The sequence below is a fragment of the Scylla paramamosain genome, chromosome 45 (genome assembly GCF_035594125.1).
Source record: "Scylla paramamosain isolate STU-SP2022 chromosome 45, ASM3559412v1, whole genome shotgun sequence".
Taxonomy (NCBI): domain Eukaryota; kingdom Metazoa; phylum Arthropoda; class Malacostraca; order Decapoda; family Portunidae; genus Scylla; species Scylla paramamosain.
The window spans coordinates 4,146,729-4,170,269 of NC_087195.1; the positions used below are offsets into that span (position 1 = coordinate 4,146,729).

At 39.0% G+C, this 23,541-nt stretch overlaps 1 protein-coding gene across 1 annotated transcript; it reads right to left on the reverse strand.

The window, feature by feature from the left end:
* Window positions 1-15: 15 nt before the first annotated feature.
* LOC135094500 (lipoyl amidotransferase LIPT1, mitochondrial-like) lies at window positions 16-21,605 on the reverse strand. The gene is made up of 6 exons (XM_063994649.1): window positions 20,606-21,605; window positions 16,095-16,206; window positions 12,343-12,450; window positions 6,984-7,161; window positions 3,708-3,850; window positions 16-2,257 (listed from the first exon to the last, which is right to left on the reverse strand). The coding sequence occupies exons 1-6, from the start codon at window positions 21,049-21,051 to the stop codon at window positions 2,033-2,035; spliced, it is 1,212 nt and encodes a 403-aa protein (XP_063850719.1). The 5' UTR covers window positions 21,052-21,605; the 3' UTR covers window positions 16-2,032.
* Between the last annotated feature and the right edge of the window lie 1,936 nt (window positions 21,606-23,541).

A 23,541-nucleotide genomic window follows, 5' to 3' on the forward strand; every position in this document is an offset into this window, starting at 1 on the left:
GGGAAACTTCTTCAATGTAATGGCATATTTTTTTTATTTGTTATCTTAGTAAAATACATGTCAATTATATAACTTTAACCATAGGCAGAAAGCTCAACTTTAATTTTTCCCCTAAAAAGAGTAAAAGTGTAGTGTGGTGCAGCAAGTTTCACTGAAACATTAAAACTAGTTGTGCATCACCAGGTTGGCAACAATGACACCAACAGTGAGGCAACACCACCTTTGTGCTAACAATGCTGCGCATTTTCAAACTGCTATGAAATTTGGTGCACCACAAGAGCCAATGTTCATCACAGAACACTGATAATGCTCAATTTTCAACAGTTAAAACAAACATTTTATTCTCTAGCCACTGACAGATCCACAACTTTTCTCCACACCCCAACTTGGCTGATAGGGTCATTGTGTAGCTTCTGAGGGCAATGGAAATTAATGTGGATCAGTCAGTGCCTGTACTTGTTACATCAGACAACATACCTAGTAGCAGGGCCACCACTGTGCACCACCATGCTATTCTAGGCTGTCACTAGTGAGGGATGACACCAGTGCTACTGTACAGGAACTGGTCACTTGTGCTGACTTGTTGCCCCATAAATTAACTACCTCAAAATTTTAACAATGTCCTTGCAGTGTCTGAAAGGCTCAGACATGTCATACTTGCTGGCAGATAAAACACACTATTATTTTATGAGAATATTTATCATGCTTGAACGAAGGATCAACTTTTCCCCCCATTTGTGTTTATAATTGACTTGCATGCCAGCAAGTACAGTGCACATTTTTATACAGTACAAGGCTCACCAGTAATGTGTGGACAAGTGTAATGGGAAGTTTAGTCATGATATACAGGTGCAACTACTGAAGGAAGGCAATCAAGCAGAAAGAATAGAAATAGTTGGTGTCATGACCTGAAAATTCCTATCTACTGCTGCAATTTCAAATTTATCTTTTAGAACAGATGGTGTCAGGAGGTAAAGATATGTAAACTTGAGAACAATGATGGCATCTGTAGGTAATGTAACAGACACCTTAGTATCCTAGAAAGTGTCACACTATTGAGTGAAGACTGGTAGATCGTTTCACAGAAAGCAATGCACTGTTTGACATCCTGGAGCTTTAGCAAGTGAAGCAGCAGAGATCAACTACTAAAGTATGGGTGAGGCCTGGTGTGTCTTAGGAACAAAGTGAAAGCACCAGAGGGGTAAGGATGTGAGGGGAATGAGAGGACTGGGAAGCAAGGAGGATGGCAGACAAGGACTGCTATTTTAATGTGAACTCTGAACACAAACACTAGAAGCTGTTGAAATAACTAGAAGCTGTTGCAATAACCTAACATTTAAGGATTACTTGGTAGAAAGGTTCAAATAAACACTAGAAGTTGTTGCAATAACCTAACATGTAAGTAATACTTGGTAGAAAGGTTCTTGGATTGTGAAATTCAGTAAGGTTAGTATATTTTGAGTCTAGGGTGTTTAAAGTCTTGGTATGCATATTAGAAAAAGGGAATTTGAGGATTGAAATACAAAACAAGTCTCAGTCTATTAGGAAAAGGGTGTCTGAGAGTCAAGACAAACTAGTCTCACAGATGATGGAATGAAAGATGGGAGATGATGGTGAGGGAGTCTTACAGTGAATGAAGGGTGGCTGAGTGAATGAGGTGTGGTGGGCAGCCTTACTGATGCACCTTTAGTGAAGATATCCATAATAAATCACCACAGTTAAATCCACAGTAATCATCCCTTCACATAAGCTTTGATCCCTTTGAACTCTCATGCCCTTTCACTGTAAGTCATAATTCCTTAAACTGAAGAGTCCCTTTAACTAAATTAATGAAATCTTCCCTTTAAGTCCTTATAGTAAGTATTCTGCCCACAATCATAAGAAAAGGTAAAAAGCATTCCAGAACTCCATAAAATCATCCCATGACATAAGTAAGAGATGCAGTTAAAACCCACATTACTCAACCCTGCACATCCCAACACCCCCAGGATTCCCTCCACCAAAGCTAAGAGTGAGATTCCACCACAGCGTTTCAGATGACAGAGCGCGTGGGTGTGGGGATGGGGCGGGCTGAGGCGGGGATGGGGAAGTGGGTGAGGGCAGGGGAGAAACGCAGTCGCCCAGCAATGATGTTAAAGGTATCTGAGGTGAAGGGCGCCCCTCTCAGACCAGCGCCGATGTCCTGCACCAGCTCGGCAACTCCCTCCTTCCCGCTGTCGTCCTCCATCCTCACTTCCTCCACTAGTCCATGGTAGGCCTGGAAATTAAGCATATGCACTTCAGTGGGATTTTTCCTCCCCTCCCCTTGGCCAGTGACCCTCATACCTAAAAATAAAAAATAAAAAGCTAGAAACTTAACCAGCAAGGGTACAACAGCAAAAATAGTAAGCAAGGAAATTATTAATACATCTGTTCCTGCCAATATGAGTGAAAGGGTACAACAGAAAAAACAGGTAGAAGGGAAGTAGAAGCCACCCAACACCACAGTAGAAGCATGATACATTCAGTAATGGATTGCATAAAATAAAAATAATGAGTAAATTAGATTAAATAAGACTAGATCATATCCACTTTCTGATCAGGAAAAACACTGAAATAGGAATCTGAAGACATCTACATCAATATAAACCAAAGACAAATCAATATACCCACAGTAACAAGGATGACAGGGACAGCAAAAGAAGATAGGGTTGGTAAAGAACAAAGAAAATGTTCAAGACAAAAGTAAACACAGAACTCAAGAAACTAATGACAGGGAAGCTCAACAGAAAAAGTGAAAGATGACCCTCAACAGGAAAATGGCAAAAGAATCCTTGACAGAAAAATTGAGTCATCCAGAAAAAAACACTGAAAATCAAAAAAAAAAAAAAAAAAAAAAAAAAAAATAGTGAAATGATCCTCAACAAAATAGAAAAGGGAAACAAAGCAAGCCAGGAAATAAGCACCCCACAAGATGGTACTCAGCAATCAATAACCAGATGTCAAGCAGCCACAAGGGAACACACTGGCAGGATGTGACGTGATGGCAATGACAAGCCCACTCACAAGCAAAAGGTTTCTCTATTTTTGGGAGACTGGAATATTTAGAACTTTAAGAATAGAACAGAGACTAACAGACATGTATATTGATCTCTGTGTGTGTGTGTGTGTGTGTGTGTGTGTGTGTGTGTGTGTGTGTGTGTGTGTGTGAGGTGGTTTGTCTATAGAGGTATGTTTAGTTATTCCAATACAACTTTTTCTATAAATGTACATCTAGTTCCTCTAATACCATATTCTATCTCTGGTATAGATATATTTATAGTGATATAGTTATCCTTTCAATGAAGGAATGTGTCTTCATATGTTAGTTATTACAGTACTGCATTTCAACTCTGGTACAGATAAATTCAAGAAATTTATACAAGTAACCTCACATACAGAGTTTTTGTTTTCTATTCAATTATCCTACATAAATTTTAGTTCTTTGCTCGAGTTAAATTTAAAAGTTCAAACAATTAACTTTTCAATGTGAGAGAGAGAGAGAGAGAGAGAGAGAGAGAGAGAGAGAGAGAGAGAGAGAGAGAGAGATTAATACATGCATAGATTAATGTGTTAATACACATTTAAATTTTCAATGAGTGAGACAGAGACAGGGACAAAGACAGAGACAGACAGCAAGACAAGAGCAGCAGTCAGTCCACTGAGCCTGAGCACAAGTGTGGCCTCACCTGCACAGTGACGGCCAGGGAGGTGTTGGAGGCGTGTGGCAGCAGGCCCTGAGGGATGGGCACGCAGCGGGTGACAGTGCAGCGTGGCGTCTGTCCCTCCAGCCACCGCGACGACCGCAGCACTGCCTCTAGCTCCCCAAGACCTGCAATGACGCATTATTTATCATTCGTCATTTTAAGACTGGATGCCTGCAAACAAACACTTTACTGGAACAACTACAACACTACCTCAGACTCCCTAAGACCTGTGAGAGGACACATCATTCATTATTGATCATTTGTTTAACTTCTTCACTTTCTCTTGTAATTAGATGGCTGCAACAATGAACACTTTAATGGGAGGACGAAAGTATTGTCTTTAGTTCCCCGAGACCTACGAGAATACACATCATCATTCATTGTTTATTCATTCATTTAATCTCTTCATTTTCTCTTACATGGCTACAATGATATAAACATTATACTGGGCATTGTCTCTAGCTTCCCAAGATCTGGAAGAGTACACATCATCATCATCATCATCATAGTTATTCATCATTCATTTAACCTTCTCACTTTCTCTTATAGAACTGGATGGCCACAATAATACAAACACTTTACTGGGATGGTCTAAGCTTTGTCTCTAGGTCCCTGAGAATATACATCATCATTCACTTAACCTCCTCATTCATCATTCATTTCACCACCTCATGTCCCCTACAGAACTGAACAGCTGTACTAGAGAATTACTTATTCACTTCACAAGGCACTGCAAACAGAAGACAAATATATACTAATTAATTCACTTGATTAAAACTGCCATTCTTCCCTAAATTTTAAAATGTTTTGAGGGTTATACTATTCAAGTAAAAGCCTTGAATGCTCAAGATTGCCCCTCCTTGATGGATTTTAAAGGTAACGCTATTTACAAACCCAATAGAGATTCCTATTAATGACAGCTACGACCTCACAGTTTGTCACATTGTAGGAGTATCAAATGAAGAAGACAAGGTTTCCCAGTCCCCTTGCTGTGCCCCTATTGGTCCCCTTCCTGATGTACAAGGGATATGATAACAGTATTCTCTAACTTGGCTGTGGGGAGACTGGCCAGGCTGTGGTTCCCCAGATGCAGAATATGGCCAGGCTGTGGTTCCCCAGATGCAGAATATAACACTTGAGGATATAATTACAAGGTGTCTTTAATCACAAGATTGCTTTTTAACCTTGTTCATCATTCATTTAACCTCATTTTCCCCAATAGAACTGTCTAGCTGTAATTATACAAACATTACTTATTCACTTTGCATGGCACAGCAAATATTCACTCACTGGAGTAAGAAATAATAAACTTAACCTACAATTTTAAGTTGTGTATTGTAGGTTCTACATTCCATAAACGAGGATTCATATCTGAATGACCAATGCTTTCTTAAATTTTTCACCTTTGCCGTCAAATAAAGAATACAAGAGATGGTTTAGATTACACACACACACACACACACACACACACATGGAGATTTCAGGACACATTTCTACCAATTTAGAACAAACATTTTGACCCTTTCCTTTAGAGGCCAACATCACAGAGGGCCCTTTTTTTTTTTTTTTTTTTTCCTAAGTTTTTGTTGCCCTTGACCAGTTCTCCTCTTACCAGAAATAAACACACACCCAAGTTTTGCATCATGCCAGTCAGGTGTTTGTGACGCATGCAGATGTGTTTGCTTTCACACAACACGCCAACCTTCATGCAGCATTCAGGGGCCCACATCCTGTATGCTCAAGGCCACAACAACAACAACTAATCTGCTACACTCTATCATCCTCTCTGCTTTACATAATCTTCCTTTAATCTTTCTCTGTATCTTCCTTTATTATTTTTTTCCTCTAACTTACCTTATTTTTTTTCCTCTCTACCATCCTTTAACTTTCTCCACTATCTTGAATTTTTAATCTTTTTTTTCCCCACTTCCCTTCTTTTCCACTATCTTTAATTTTTCACTATCTTCCCTTGATTTGTCCAATTTCCCTTAATCTTCCAGTTCTCTTTAAAATTCCTCATTATTTATCATTAATTTTCCCACTACCTATATCTAAACCTTCCCTTATTTTCACTGTCTATATCTTCCCTTAATCTTCCCTTTAATCTGTCTTCTCTTATATCCTCCCTTAGTTTCAAATCCTCTAAGGAGCTCACAAACTGACTTATCTCCTTACATAACCTGTCAAATGATCCACTAACTAGTCCTTTGCTTATTCTTACTCTTTCTCTCTCCCTCCCCCTCTCCCTTTTAACACCACAAGGCCAGGCAACAACAAACAAATCTCTAAATCACCATACTTCTCATTATCTAGACACTGTGGTTGTTCCTTGTGCATTGTAAAAAAAAAAAAAAAAACTGAAGCGAGGACCCAGAGAACCCCACCTCTATTGTTATTCCCATTGATGTCATGCCTTGCCATCCCCATACAAATCAGGTGGTCAAGCCAAGACATGCCTTGCATCACTGTAGGAATAGAGATACATTGGTGCCTGCCGTTTTTCTCCTCCTCCTCCTTTTAAGTCGCTTGTTACAGCAAACAGGGAATATGGTAGTAGTGTTCTTTCCATCATATCATAGTGTGCTAGGCTGTTTTCATCTATCAATACTCTCTCTCTCTCTCTCTCTCTCTCTCTCTCTCTCTCTCTCTCTCTCTCTCTCTCTCTCTCTCTCTATTGGTGGTTCAGAATACTTATTAAACTGCAGAATACTTGTTAAGCTATCAAAAGACCTTAACAACCTGAATATCTTAAACTAGTGTTAGACTATCACTAAAATCATGAGAAGATCCTTGAAAACAACCAAAAAAAATAAAAAAGAGCCTGTAACTATAAAGTCTGTGTTAAATAACCAATAGAATCATGAAAACACTCTTGACAACCTCAACAACTTCTAACAGAGCTTATTAAACTATCACTAGAATCATGAAGGTATCTTTGAAAACTCTTCCAATTTCCACTAGAGCTTTTCAAAAAACAAAGAAAAAATATGGAAACCTTTAAGAATACAAACTAACACTCCATAAAAACACCAAAACAAAACCCAATAACTTCCTCTATAGTCTGTTCAACAACCACTAGAATCATGAAAGCACAAATGAAGACCCTTACAACTTGCACTACAGCCTGTTAAAAGGAACAAGACACTGAAAACACCCTTGAAAAACCATAGAACTTCCACTGCAGCCTTTAAAACCACTTAAAACAAGACAATAAAACCTTGAAACCAAACTAATACCTCTGGAAACACCACCACTCACCAGGGAACCACTCATCGGTGGGGTTGACGAGGGTGAACCCGTTGGCGAGGTGCTGGTCATGGCCGAGGAATGCTCTCCCCACACTGGTCAGCACCTGTTCCACCGTAATGCCAGGCTTCATCTCACTCAGGTTCATAACATGGGCGGGTGTGCTGGCGGTGGCCTTGCTCTTGATGCTCTGTAAGGATGCATGTGTGGTTAGGGAGAGATGGTGAAGGAGTAAGATGGAAAGGGGTCAATGTAGAGTGTTTAAGGAGGACTGGAGAGAGAGAGAGAGAGAGAGAGAGAGAGAGAGAGAGAGAGAGAGAGAGAGAGAGAGAGAGAGAGAGAGAGAGAGAGAGAGAGAGACTGAGCCAGGTTAGTAAGTAAGAAAAGAAGAGACTGAAAGGTGCAAATGTAAAATGGTTAAGGATTAGTGAGAGAGAAAAGAAGAGATTGAAAGGAGCAAATTTAAAATAGTTAAGGAGGGTTAGTACAAGAAAAAAGAAGAGATTAAAAATAGCAAATATAAAATAGCTCAGAAGTGTTAGTAAAAGAGAGAAAAGAAGAGCTTACAAGGAGAAAATGTACAAAGATTTGAGTTAAAGAAAGACTGGTTTATGAGGGTTAGTAAAGAAGAAGTTGAATTATGCAAGAAAGGTTAGTAAAGGAGAGAGAAAAGAAGAGATTGCAAAGACAAAGATGTAAAAAAATAAAGAAATAAAATACTTTAGGAGGGTTAGTAAAGGAAACACACTGAATTACCTATACAAGAAAGGTTAAGGGTCAGGATGAAGGAGTTAAGAAGAGGAAGAGGAAGTAGGAGGAAACAAAATCATAAGCGCTCGTGTCAGAAAAAGAAAGCAAGGTCAGTCAGTCAGTACAAGAATAATTATGAGGAAAGATAACTCTCTCTCTCTCTCTCTCTCTCTCTCTCTCTCTCTCTCTCTCTCTCTCTCTCTCTCTCTCTCTCTCTCTCTCTCTCTCTGACTCATTCTGAAACAAGGAAGGAGAGAAAGAATGAGTCAGAGAAAGAGAGAGACACACACACACACATACACGGTGATGCAAGAGATGGAAATGACTCGGCATACACTCACAATCACTGGATGTTCAAGGTCACATACACAGAACAAGACAGGGAGGGGAAAGTGGTGAAAGGAGAACCACATAAAATAAAACACCAATGCCTTTATGCTTCCTTTGTTTGACCTACCTATACACCAGATCAAATCTCCCACTACAGGCTCAGTTATTTCCTGGTGTTTGTTTTGGGGGCAGATGTGGTATGACAGAAGAGAGAACAGGTGTGGTGTTTTAGGAAGCATGTGTGTGGTATAAAAGGTGTGGACAGAACAGGTGTGGTGTTTTTGGGAGTGTGTGTGGGTGATAAGACAGGTGTGTGGAGGACAGGTGTGATGTTTGAGATGTATGCTAGTAAGTAGTGTAGAAATATACTAAATGTTCTCAGTAAATCAAATACAGAAACCTTTGAGAATACTATCACTAAAATCATAAATACACCTTTGAAAACACTTATAACTTCCCCTGCAGCCTTTACAGCACTCAAGGTAAGACACTGAAACCTTATGACAATAAACTAACACCTCCAAAACAAATATCTACAGAAACCATGTAATCACTTCTATTAGATAACCTTCCCTTCAAGTAGTGAATGGCAGGAATAAACAGCCATAGTGAATATTGCTGGTATTTAATCACTGAACTACGGCCAATAATAATAATTTCAAAGGTTATAAAAGAAACCAAGGAATAACAGGCAACAGAGATATACAACTCATGCCTTCAAGGAGTGTATGGGAAGAAATTGTTATTGTGAAGATTGCTAGTAGTATTAGATCATTCAATAACAGCTGTTGCCAAGAATAATTATAAAAAAAAAAATCTCATCCATTAGAGACATAACCTTCCCTTCAAGATGTTAAAGGGAGATGAAACTTTTGGTGATGAACATTATTGGTATAATTCAATAATAACTATGGCCAATATCAATTCAATACAAAGACAGCATCCATCACAGGTACAAAGTCTTTCCTTGAGTAGCAAATAAAGTGGGTAACACTAATAGTTCTTATTGAAAATAACTGTACAGTCCTACAGGAGTAGAACCAAAATGTTGCATCCAAGTTATTCAAATGGTGAACCAGGAAGAAAAAGTCTACAGTGGCCCCCCCTTTATTTTATTTTTTTTTATTTGTGTAGTCTTCGTTCAGTGCCCCTCTTACATGAAAAAAATAAAATGAAGAAATATCCTGATCCCTATTCTATCCTACCTTCTTCAATAACCACCACAACATCACAAACAACAAGTACCACATCACAGCATCCCCTACACGTGCCTCCCTTCAAGACCTGCACATGGCGAACTGCTGCGTCAGTCAACATTACCGGTATTAACTTGATTCAGGTCAACTGACACACACATTCTTATCAACACAAGATGTACCCAACAATACAAGTGTTTGTTCTCTGACCCTCTCAAGATAGCATCGGGTGAACAGTTGGTAAGTAAGGGTGAGAGTAAGATAATATTATGTCAGGGTGCTGTGTGATGTTTACTACTTCATATATCTTTGTTTTGATTGCTTTTTATCATTTCTTTTAATATGATAGACTTTGACTTTGTCAGTTAGCAGTCAGCATTTAGTAAGTGTGGGTGAGTTAGATATGTCAGGGTGCAGTGTGACATGTATATCTTTTTTTCAGCTGTTTCATTAGTTGGGCAGTTACTATAGTAAGTATGAGAGAGTGAATGTGATGTTTACTACTTGACATATCTTTGTTTTGATTGTTTTTTAGCCTTTTTTTTTTAAGTAGGGGTAATACAAGTTTCTGCAGATATTGCCATAGATGAAAGTACAGGTCATTCTAAGTGGAAAAAGTTCTATGCACGCACACATTTTGAGGCATTGCATAGCCAAGGTATGAAATTCAAGTGTGGCCTGGCAACAGATACAACGGCCAGGCCAGGCAGGTATCTAAGGCGGGGATCTGAAACTGTGAATAACTCAGTCAGGATTTCTTCAAGTTTTGGAGCTTTACAGAGTCCCGTGACAAGACGAGGGACAACAATGGACCAATACCGATTAGAAATAAACATTACACAATGATAGTGTGAATGTAATAAACGAGAAATAAAACAATAGGCTGTGTGGCACCATGCATGCCCAGGCAGGGAGTGGAAGCGAGGCTAGCAGCACATCAGCCGATTGTTAGTCAGATCACACCTCTTCCCTCCGAGACAATGACAATGAATACGTTCAGACTGTATTACACTACTTAAAGTAATGTGGAGTGTGTGGAAATAGTGTTTCTCTGCCATGGCTGCCCGCCCAGGCCAGCCATTGCATCTGTTGCCAGGCCACACTTCAGTTTCATACCATGGCTAAACAACACCTCAAAACACTTTTCACATAAAAAAAATGCAAAAAGTCTATATTTTCATTTCTTGAGTTTTCTTTATTAATTTCTCAAAAAACTAAATTATACTTATGCTTTTATTTTCTCACATGGCCTCTTATAAAATAAAAAAAACAGCTGACAAAAGAATCTATCCACATATCTAAACCATCTATTCTTTTCTTCCCTTTTATATCACCAGAAACAGCCTTCACATCCCTAATATTACCCTACGTGCCAAGCCACACGAACAGCACCGGCCCAAACAAAACAAAACACTATATATAACTATGATTGTGCAAGAGGAGTGTGAACTTTGCTGTCAAGAATGATAACACAGCAAAACGCAGAAGATAAGAGATAAGAGTGCAGTGTACTTAAAGGTCAGGCACCTATACACACAGTTCACTGACACAATAATGCTGGAATTTATGTGTTGAATCCCTTTCTTTTGATATACAGTGTGTCCCTAACCTCTAGATGGATAGAAATTCTCAGTAAAATTTTTTTCACCCTTACAGATACAAAGGGAATGAAAATTTTACTCCTTACATTTCTATTCCTTCATTCATTCATTTTAAGTGTGGTGATGAGATGCCTGAAAGTGATGGGAATACAATGACATCCCAACCAACAATTAGTATAACACAAACACCATCAAATTCAGAAAAATCTCATTAGATGCTATTGGGCCTTGCTATGGGTGTATGTGGCCAGCTATGCTATACCTAATCTTGGATGTAGTAGGGCAGTCCTGTGTGTGTGTGTGTGTGTGTGTGTGTGTGTGTGTGTGTTTCACCTACAGTCATCTGCTGGTTACCCAGCAAGCCATTACCCTACAGAAAGAGCTCAGATCTCATAGTGGCTGATCTTTGGGTAAGACTGAGACCACTTACACACACCACACTGGGACACTGAGGTCACAACTCCTCGGGTTACATTCTGTACCTACTTGCTGCTAGGTGAACAGGGGCTACACATTAAGAGGCTTGCCCATTTGCCTCGCTGCACCCAGGATTTGAACCCAGGCCTTCTTGGTTGTGAGCCGGGCGTGCTAACCACTACACTACATGGTGGGTGGGTGTGTGTGTGTATGTGTGTGTGTGTGTGTGTGTGTGTGTGTGTGTGTGTGTGTGTGTGTGTGTGTGTGTGTGTGTGTGTGTGTCTAGGATACCTGATGTGGCATTGCCGGCCTGGTATATAGACACACAAAGAGCTAAAATAAAGAGGGCAAATTCAGGGGTAAGGATGATAGGTGGACACAGACAGCATACATATAACACAGGGACTGCCATGTGTAGGCCTACTGGTGTCCTGCAGTTTCCCTTATGCTCTTGTGTAAATAAGGTTAGGTTGGCAATGACAATAACCTTGGTGCAGGAATGTCAGAGAGAGAGAGAGAGAGAGAGAGAGAGAGAGAGAGAGAGAGAGAGAGAGAGAGAGAGAGAGAGAGAGAGAGAGAGAGAGAGAGAGAGAGAGAGAGAGAGAGAGAGAGAGAGAGAATGTATTCTCTATTCAAGGTCAAAAACATTAATATTGAAAACAAAGCAGATAAAGCAGACATATCAGAAGATACCAATGCTTATCACTATCTACCGAGTCCAAGGTCCAGAGAGAGAGAGAGAGAGAGAGAGAGAGAGAGAGAGAGAGAGAGAGAGAGAGAGAGAGAGAGAGAGAGAGAGAGAGAGAGAGAGAGAGAGAGAAACAGTAAAGGGAGGATTAGATGCAAATTAACTCAACATAAAAAAAAAATAAATAAAAAATAAAAAATAAATAGGGATGAAATTTATACTACCATTTATACAAAAAAATAAATAAATGAATAAATAAATAAATAAATAAATAAATAAATAAATAAAAAAGATAAAAATTAAACTATTACTTCACTACAATAGAGATCTTCAGAGAGAGACATAGAGGGAGCGCTACACCATCCCATTCCACAGCACAACATTCATACCTTGTCTCCATTAAGTGTCAGTTTCAGCTGATGTCGGTCGGTGTTGACCAGCAGCGTGCAGTGGTGGTAAGCTGTGTTGCGGCCCAGTTTGGCAGCTGACCCAGACACCTGAGGGAAAAACCAGGAAATCAGTGTGATCATAGCTATCTGGCTCTTACTTGTACACCTGAGAATGTAATGGATGTGTTAATGAATGTTAATTTTCATGGCAACAGATGTAGACGTGTTCAGGTTTGTAATTTTCATAACACATGTGGAGGTGAGGGTAGATGAGGTAAGGTTAAATTATGTTGTGTTGTGGTTAGGTTAGGTTACATAAGGTTTGTCTGATCACGGATGAATGAAGTTTGATCTGGTTGAGCCAAGTTTGATTATATAGGGATAGACAAAGATAGTAATAACAAAGTGTAAAAACAATAATAGCAGAAGTAACATGTGTGCTAATACCTTTAACATTCAAGGCAACACATTTGAAGGTTTAAACTGAGAACAGGGTTGTTAGGTAATTTATAGAAAGATAATAACAATCTATCAAGTGTGTAATAATAATAATAGCAGCAGTAAAAAATATGTGGGGATACCTTCTAATTTTAAAGGCCGTTCATGTGTAAGTTAGCTGAGAATTTAGTTGTATGTAAATATGTAATAATAATAATCTTTCACTGTGTAATAAGGTAACAATGGCAGTCTTAAACAATACAAAAAATAAATAATAAAACATTCATAGTAATAATTATAAGTTACATTAGGTTTGTGTTTGGCGAAGATACCAAGCAAAGTTTAATAATAGTAACAGAAGCCATGGCAGTCTTAAACTATACAAAAACAAATAATAAACCGCTCAGAATCATAACCATAAGTTAGACTGTGATTGTGTTTCATTACATACAAACAGGCAAAGATAATACCCATGTTTCAAAGTCTAATAATAGTAACTGAACCCATGATAGTCTCAAATCATATAAAAATAAAGTTAAGTTAATATTAAAACACTCAGGGCAATAATCAACCCTTTATAATAACCCTTTTTCTAATTATTCTGAAATCTTTAACCTGAGAAATAATCACCATAAACACAAATGCATTTCCTCCTTGACCTGATTGACATACAGATGAGAGATTGAGGTGAAGTGCTGTTCTATATAAGGCTTGTATGCACCGAGGAGCCTTGACATATATTAACAGCAGTGCATTAGTTCCTTAACCTTAACAGAAATGGGAAGCAAAATTAATAGCAGAAATGTAACAATAAAAAGAGAAGGAGAAGGAAATGAAAGGCACAACAGCAATAACACAAAGGATAAATGAATGAATGAAGAAGAAAAAAGAAGAAAGAAAGAAGAATGAATGAATGAATGAATGATAATGAAGAAACGAAGCAGGAACAACAACAACAACAAAAACAGCAGGGATCAATGAGTAAGGGAAGACAACAGCAGCAACAACCACCACCACCACCACCACCAACACACCTATCAATAATCACCACCTCACCCAACACTGCACATCACCAACCACAAATTAAGGTGAGGTAAGGTGACCCACTTCACTCACCCAGAAGCACCACACACCACCCAAGCCTTGATACAGAGCTAAAAAAAATAAATAAATAAACAAAAAAGTACTATAAACACACATGCACTTCCTACTTAACCTGACTGACATACAGGTGAGAAAATGAGGTGAGGTGCTGTTCTATATATAAGATTAGGATGCACCAAGCCTTGACACATTAACAGCAGTGCATTCGTTGCTTGTTCCCATTGGCATACCTTCGCCACTGATGCCTGTAATAAACACATGCAAGGACACCAACAGACAGGTAGGTAGGCAGACAGGCAGGGAGGCAGACAAAAGAGCAAAACAGCAAGGCAAGGTTATTTATGAGATATATTGCTACTTCTTTCATCTTCCTTTGTGCTGGTATGTTTTTCTTATTCTTTTTATATTATTACAGTACTTTCTTTCTCTTTTATATTATTGCTTTCTTCCTCTTGTATATAATTGCTTTCTTAGTCAATTTATCACTACTGTTTTCTTGTTATTTTGTTTTCTTTCTTCCTCTCATTTCTTTCTTCCTCTTTTATACTGTTATTGCTTCATTCCTCTCTTTTGTAACTCCTTTTCTCTCATCATTTATATTGTTATGGCATCCTTCATTTATAATTTTAATATACTAACATTCTTCTGATTTATATATACACTTACTTACTGCATACCTTAATGATTGTCCTCATCTTCATCCTACTCCTTTTTTTCCTTCATTTTTTATTTAATATTCATGAATAAATAACTAAACTAAATTTTACAATCATATGAATATATCAGAACACATCTTCTATCTACTTATTCATTTATCTATTCACTGGTATTCCTCCATGTTCTACTACTTCCCCCTCCCCCTCCTCCACACCCCTCCCCCACCCCATCCCCCTCCCCCCTCCTCCACACCCCTCCCCCACCCCAACCCCCTCCTCCAGTCTAGTCTCATGAACAATAAGTCTAGCCTTGATAGCAACACACACACACACACACACACACACACACACACACACACACACACGTGAACAAAGAGTGATCAAAGCATGACTGGGTGTTCTTACTGATTACCATCCATGTAAGAGGTAAATATTATAACCTCTTCAAACATTATATCACTTATTCAGCAAGCCTTACCCAACCTTGTCTGACAGTGAAAACATGAGTGAATGGATACACTGAATAGTAAATGACAGGAATATGGAACCTGAATACTTAATGGTTATCATAATCTGGAATATGTTGTGTAATGGAATAGCTGATGAAGAGGACTAGCTGGAACTGGTGACTGGAATATGAAAGTAAGATATGCAACTGGAATTGACAAGGGAAACAAACCACTGAAATTAGTAAATGGAATATATAAATGAACTACACAACTACACAATTAGAACAAACTAAACAATGATGAGTACTGATAGAGAATCATGTATATCTGTATGACACAACCTTAGTTAACCTCTCCTCATTATGCTGAATCCAATATATACATTTTACTGATCTCTCATGACATTTCAATTATCTGTGACCCCTTCTTCTATATTAAGATGTGTGCTATTATTATTATTATTATCAGTAGTAGTAGTAGTAGTAGTAGTAGTAGTATCATTCTTATTATCAATATTAAAGACAGGTGTTGACTCATGACCTTTAAAAGAGAAGTAGATTATTATGTTTGGTCACATTAGGTTAAGTGGGGGTAAGATTAATTACACTGACTCATGTACGATGATTATACAAGGCAAGGAAAGGTCAGTTAAGGTCAGGTGAGGTCAGTAAGGAAAGGAAGGGTAAAGGTAAGGTGAGGAAGCAATACAAGGCCAGGTCAGGTGAGGAAAAGTCAGATAAGGTGAGGTAAAGTGAGATAAGGTAAGGAAAGATAGGAAAATGTAAGATAAAGAAGGGGAAGATAGGCAAAGCTAGACAAGGTGAAGTTAAGCTAATGTTGGGCACAATAAAATAGGCGTAAGTAAAGTAATGCATAGCAAGGCAAAGTTTGGTTACAATTCACTATTTCTCCCGTCACTTTACACACCAGTCACGCACGCCACTGTACAACACAACACTCAAGCTTCTAATGTTTAAATTATACTTTTTGACCATTATTTAGGGACTAACACATCAATGGGCCAGAGAGAGAGAGAGAGAGAGAGAGAGAGAGAGAGAGAGAGAGAGAGAGAGAGAGAGAGAGAGAGAGAGAGAGAGAGAGTCACCTTATGGTCGTGGTCCAGAATAATATCATCCCGGGAATTGGGGTGGGCTTGGATACCGAAGTCAAGGTGGAGAGCCCGGCAGATCATCTCCAGGTTGGTGTGCCGGTCATACCTGCAAACAAACACACATACAAATTAACAGCCAGCCTTTCCTCAACTTCCTATTCACCTGCCATCTTGTTCTCCCCTAAGCACTCCATAATACTGAAGATTTTTGGTATTTAGTGTGAAATGTGTGGCTGCTTTCATACCTAGACTCCTCCATCTCATTAACTTATTTTCCTTCATATTCATATTAAGTTTAAATTAAAGCTTTTCAAAATTTTTAACAGGTCTGAACCTGTACAATTTTTTTTTTTCTGATGAAAATTTTCATCTAAGGTTACAGATGATTGAATTATAAAATGCAGAATATATATATATATATATATATATATATATATATATATATATATATATATATATATATATATATATATATATATATATATATATATATATATATATATATATTGAAAAAGAGTGTTTTCTATGTGTCTTAATTTTTGTATAAAAATTGAAATATGATTTTTATCTGAACCGTTCTCCAAAAAACTCACAACACTATTTTACATATGTATAATGGTTCTTTTATTAGAAAAGAACATATCACAGTTGTTAGGCAAATATTGTTTAAATTAAATTTCTTTCCTGTACAATTTTTTTTTCGATTAAAAATTTTCATCTAAGGTTACAGATGATTAGATTATGAAATGCAGAAGAATATTTATATAAAACGTATATAATCAATCGAAAATGTGTGTTTTCTGTGTGTCTTCACTTTTGTATAAAAACTGAAGTATGATTTTTATCTATCGTTCTCCAAAAACTCAAAACACTATTTTACATATGTATAATGGTCCTTTTATAAGAAAAGAACATGCCACAGTTGTTAGGCAAAAATTCTTGAAGGAGTTTTATGTCTGAGGTTTCTTCACTTGTACTTTATTTCATCATCTCTAACCTTATTTTCCTTCACAATTCTTTATAAAGGTTTAGGGATTTATGTTTATGGTTTTCTCACCTATACTCTTTTATTTCATCGTCTCTAATTATTATTTTCTTTCACAATTCTCTCTATATGTAAAGTTTTAGGAATTGTGTATTGCTGCTTTCACACCTAAACACCCTCACTTCATCACCTGTAATAGTAATCTTACTGTCCTTTACAGATTTCTATAAAAATTTTGGACTTTTATATGTAACTAACACCTCCCTTCATATCTGCGCGTTTATATCCTCATCACCTTACCACTCCTTCACACGTCTGGTTTTAACTACGTATAACAACACTTGTTACCACATCTGATCACTTCTATTTATACCCTAAAACATTCTTCACACAGGCTAGTTGTGACTCTATATTTACAATACTTCATACTTTACTATCACACATCTCTCTTATAAACGATCATGTTATTTCCCTATTACAATGTTCTTATTTATTCTGCATCTTACTCTACCCACAGGAGACTTGAATAATCAGAAAAAAAAAGTGCGCTGTTTCATTTTCCCTTATGTCCCTCATCCTCCTACCTATTACTCCTATTCCCTCTCCTCGTGTTCCTGTCCATTTCTCTTACATTTCCTCTATCTACTCCTCCTCCTATATATCTTCCTTCTCGTCCTCTACATACTATCTATTTTCTTCAATACTTCAATACGGTTTCCTCTCCTCCATCTCGCAAGTTTATAAACAACCTCTTAAGGACCAAAAGATTTAAGGCTTGTTCCTCCTTTAAGTTCCTTATTGCTGCCCATTTGCATCGACATGGGGATAACAGGAACCTTAAAATATAAATCTACCGGCTTCCCAGCTTGTGCATAGCCGGTTAAGCGAGGGAGGAGGGAGAGAAAGAGGGGGCGGTGGCGGGGGAGGAGAGAACGAGGCGGGGGAGATGAGGGGGGTGAGGGGCCGGAAGGAGGGAGACCAGTGGGGGAGACAGGAGTGATGGAAAAGTACTGTAAGAGAGAGAGAGAGAGAGAGAGAGAGAGAGAGAGAGAGAGAGAGAGAGAGAGAGAGAGAGAGAGAGGGGGGGGGGGGTGGAGTGGGACATGTATTGAATAGTAGATAGGGAGTGAGAGGAAGGTGAAGGGAAGAGAGGGAGGTAACGTGGGAGAGATGGGAAGAGAGTCGAGGGACGAAGGTGCGGCACAAAGTTAAGAAGAAACTGAAGGAATATATACACAAAACAATCACACGTAACGTAATACAATTTCAACCTAAAAAAAAATTTACTTCCTTATAAAAATATTATTATGTAATATTTAAGCTATTAATTAACTAGTACACCAAACAATAATCTAAGGGGCAGATGTTTTAAGGATTCGGTAATCATTTGAGAGAGAGAGAGAGAGAGAGAGAGAGAGAGAGAGAGAGAGAGAAAGAGAGAAAACAAAGTAGGAGGCGAGGGCGTGCAGCAACATATATATTTATAATCCTTCACGCGTGGTCACTTGGCTAACTTTCAATGCCACCTGCCTTCCACGAATTGTTGAGTTTCCATACTGAAAAACACCTAAAACCACCTGTTCCTAGGGCCACGAGGCGAGAATAGGGATATTAGGGACCTATGCGGGGTGTGTGGAAGGCGGGTTAACCGGTCACGTGTCCCTGGTCACGTGGCAGCATGATGGGGGGTGAGCAGGCTACCCTCCTTCGCTCCCTCAGTCCGCCCAGGCCCCTAGCAACAATTCCCACCCTCCCACTCTCTCTCCTGGCCCTCCCATCCTCATTTACCTCTCTGCTGTCATTGTTTAATTTGTGCTCAGTCTCCTAGCTTGTAAAGGATGGTTATAAATATGTATCCTGCCTTCGCACTTTCTCCCTTCGATCTCTCCCTCCACCTCTGCTATCTCGTGTTGAGTTTATCTTTCGAGTTTCCAGACACGTAGATGAGGACCGAAGTAACTTAGAATAGTAAGGTTTTTACCCTCTCTCCCTCCCTTCAGCTCTTCCTGTCCTCACTTCTTCTCTTTTAGCTGTGATTATTAAGTTTTATTACCTGTAAGTTTGCAAACACGAACGATGGTGCGTGAGGATATAATATAAATGTTTAAATGTGTGAAAGGAATTAATAATGATTATATGTGACGTTCTCAAAACAATCAGGGCAGAATTCAAGGTAACGGAAGCTAGATAAGTTTAGATTTCGGAAAGACTGGTAGAAATCGGTTCACAAACAGTGGTTGATGAGTGAAATTGATGATCATATGAATAGGGACGACAGGTGGTAACAGGAAGACTGGCAAGGGAAAGTGGTTCATCATTAGTACAAGAGCTGCGCAGCATATCCCAGATAGCCTTTTTTTGCAGTCTTTTTTTTTTTTTTTATGATAAAGGCAAAGAAATCAGTGCAGAGAATCATTATAATCTTACTCTCCTCTTTCTTCAACCTCTCCTTCCCTTTACTTCTTTGCCAGCTCTTGTGTTACTGATTTCACTGTTTCATTCCTTCTGTCTCTATCTTTAGTTCCCAACCATGGTCTATATGTAGCACAGCCGGGCAACCTTCCATTCATTCATTCCTTTCCTCCTTTCTTCTCCAGCCTCCTAGTTACAGCTGCTACTGATCTGTTTTACCTAGTTATTTTAAGTTTACAAACACGAAGAGGGCATTATTTTAAGAGCATGATTCCCTTATCTCTCAACATTCTTATCTTGTTTATTTTGATTTCTAATGTTTTGACTCTCTCTCTCTCTCTCTCTCTCTCTCTCTCTCTCTCTCTCTCTCTCTCTCTCTCTCTCTCTCTCTCTCTCTCTCTCTCTCTCTCAATTTACAAACATGGTTATTATTGTAGGAAGCTGTGATAGATATTTCCGCTCTCGTTCTCTCTGCCTCTCTCTTTCCCTGGCCTTGTAATAATTTAAATTCAATCCAAACTTCTTAACTTAGAAATATGAAAACACAAAATATACTAATAGCAATACATGGAAGACAATAAGTAGGGAGGAGGCGTGCGTGAAGGAATGGATGTATTGTGTAGGAGATGAAAGATGACAAGCAGTTTTCTCCCCACCCACCCATTCTCTCTCTCTCTCTCTCTCTCTCTCTCTCTCTCTCTCTCTCTCTGCTGAAGTCTTTGTTAGCGATGAATTATTTACTCAGCGATTTCTCCGTGGTTTCTTACTCTGTTTTCTAATTCCGTATTCTCCACATGGCCTTAAAGAGATGCCAGGACTAGTAAATGTGAAACAGTAGTAGTAGTAGTAGTAGTAGTGGTGGTGGTGGTGGTAATATACAGCAATTAATAATAATAATAATAATAATAATAATAATAATAATAATAATAATAATAATAATAATACATAGGATAAATAAGAATATGGTAGATAAATCGATTGAAACTGATAAATATTGGTTGTTAAACGAGAGAGAGAGAGAGAGAGAGAGAGAGAGAGAGAGAGAGAGAGAGAGAGAGAGAGAGAGAGAGGTATTCAATGCTACAATCACTGCTACGTTAACCCTTACCTATCCCTGGTGGTGAAGAAGGTGCAGTTCAGGTTACCATGGTCGTGATACACCGCCCCGCCACCGCTGCCCCTCCTGGCTAGTGGCACTCCGGCACTCTCCAAATAAGAGAGATTGGCCTCTACCTGCGGGTTCTGGTGCCTTCCTATCACCACGCAGGGGGAGTTGCGCCACAGCAGCAGAACATTACGCCTCTCGAAGGACCAGTTCTTGTACAGCCAGTCCTCTAGAGCAAGATTAGAGAAGACATCACTGGACTGGGAAATGAAGACAGTCCGCTTGGGTGCATCCTTGAGGTCTTCAGTCTTCTTTGTGTTCTTTACCTTGACGGCTGCTGACGTGCTCGCCCAGGCTTTAGGAATGCTTGATAATTCCTTCCCTACAAGCGCCTCAGAGGCCAGCATCCCACGAGCCAGGGCGTCGCTAGCTAGCTTACGGAGAGCCATGTTTCCTTATTCAGTACTCAGGAGACGGCAAGAGTTCAGCCTCGCAGTCGCGCAAACAAGTCGGAATATAGCTAGAAACACTCAACAATACGAACTAAACAAACAAGGCAACGGTTCTAAGCTATGATTCCCGGAGAGTAGTTAGGTTGCGTGACAGACTAAGATTCTGTCGGGTAAAAGTCTAGTCAATTGTAAGGTTTAGAGTTATGACAAAAGACGCTATTCGAGCCGCCCTGCAGAGTGAGGTGGTCGTGGAGATCTTGGGTGCAGTGAAGCCACCTGTAAGTTTGGTGTACCGCCACAAGACCGTCCCTTCGAAGCCGTGTCTCGTAGGTAACGTCCCTTGTCACCATTGGAATCCTCTTGGAGCAATACTAAGCAGAAGTCACCAACAGCACCAGTGACACCACCCGACTCTTTTCTATACCCTGGCACGTGATCACGCCTTTTTTTTTCCCGGCTATGGGGATTATTTTTAGGGCGCTGGGGCAATGAACGTATACGTACTTCGCCTGCGAGTGACTGTGCGCCTCGTGTTTTAAAAGGCCACATCAGCTGGGACCTTGTTGCCAGATCCTGGAAAACATGTCGTACTAATCGATTATTTTATTAAGTCTTATATACTCCTCCATAACCTTATACAACATTACAGGCGATAAATGTAGATGGTATGTAGTGTTATACAAGTTGATATTAGGCCTAAAATCACTGAGGAGGAGGGAGCAAGTTTTTTTTTCTTCTTATTTTGTTCACGTGCCTTTCAGCTGACAGCTTGTGTTGCCTCGTTTAAGCTAATCTATCCTTATTTTATTTGTCATAACCGGTTGACATATAACTTTTCTACATATAGTGGCAAGGGCATCGTTTTTATGTTATTAGTTATAAACCTTTGAGGATATTCAAAGATTTAAGATATTCATATGCGAGCGAATATTCTAAAAGGGAAGATAGGAGCGTCTTGTAAGAATACCAACCGGTGAACCCTTACAACACAGGGATACGGGCTTGCTAGGGAAATTTAGACGATGAAACGAAGGGCTTACTAACCTACTAACCACCTGCTATGGACCCCTTCCCTCTCGTGGCCTGACTCTGTAGCCACGCCCTTAGCCTACCCCGTTACCTTGCCACGTGCCTACCCTACCTTCCTCCGCGGATCCATGCCATGGCCCCCACATTGCTATCAAGCTAAATTATGTTAAAACCTCATTCCTCTATCATCTTCCTACCCTGACATGGCTGCAAATCCTTACCAAACCCCTATTGCATTATAATTCCCCTTTCCTTGTCACCTTATTACCCTGTTATACCCCCACATCCCTACCAACGCCCTCTTCTAATCGAACTGTCATCTGCTTACCCTATCATAACCCCTTTTCACTTTCCCCTGTCATTTTTTTCTCTCTTGCCATGCCGCTGAAGTTATAACCCCTTTCCCCTGTCATCTTCTTACCCCTGTCATGTTCTCAAGATCCCTAATATGACCACTTTATGCCTGCCATGTCCTTATTTTGCTTTCCTGTCATTGTCATGCCTATAATCCTTGACTCCTATAACCCATGATATCCGCAGGTCTACCGTGACACCAATACACGATAAGGATAAGTGAAGTTGATTAATATTTTTACTTTGCAATGATTTTTTAGATGATGGAAGAGAAGGAGGCAAACGCTGGGAAATTATAGAGGAATATAATAAACTTTCTATCCTCTTTAGTTAATTAGTCTCTGTATCTCATTATTATTATCATTATTATTATTATTATTATTATTATTATCATTATTATTATTATTAGTAGTAGTAGTAGTAGTAGTAGTAGTAGTAGTTGTTGTTGTTGTTGTTGTTGTTGTTGTTGTTGTTGAATAATTTATGGATGGGAATGATAGGTGGAGATAGGCAGGCATGTTTCACACAGGGACTGTCACGTGCAGGGCCGCTGCTTTTTTACAGCTTCCCTTATTTTCTTATATTTTAGTGTTCTATTAGTAGTGGTAGCTGTTGTTGCTGTTGGCAAGGCCGTTTGGGGAGAGAAAACAGGGATTTTCTTGCTAACTTAGGGATATTTTGACACATGGACACTTCGTGATAAGGTAAAATTATCTGTGTCACAAAGGAGACTCTGACAAGGCAACAGTCATGCATATAATTCCCTTTATGCATCGGTTCATCGCATGCCAATATATAGATACTATTCTAGCTGCGTCACAGATTACCCAACAATGCCCAGGGATAATCTTTACATTGGGACCGTACTTTGTACCGAGCGATGTGGAAGACGATTAGATTTCATTATATACGTAGTATCTGACAATATACTCAACTTTTGCTTTTATTATTATTATTATTATTATTATTATTATTATTATTATTATTATTGTTATTATAATTATTACTTTCCTTTTCCGTGTTTTTTTTTCAGATTCATCACTGTATGTTCAGCATTTTTTTTTCTTTCCAATACACAGTACGAGTTATTTTTATGTTTTTTCC

Bases quoted from the DNA above. Each gene is read 5' to 3' on its own strand.
- LOC135094500 (XM_063994649.1), bottom strand. From the start codon at position 21,051: ATGGCTCTCCGTAAGCTAGCTAGCGACGCCCTGGCTCGTGGGATGCTG. The intron at 16,207-20,605 runs GTAAGGGTTAAC...GTTTGTTTGCAG, and splicing joins TTCTTCACCACCAGGGATAG to GTATGACCGGCACACCAACC. The intron at 12,451-16,094 runs GTGACTCTCTCT...TTTTTCCCTCAG, and splicing joins TTCTGGACCACGACCATAAG to GTGTCTGGGTCAGCTGCCAA.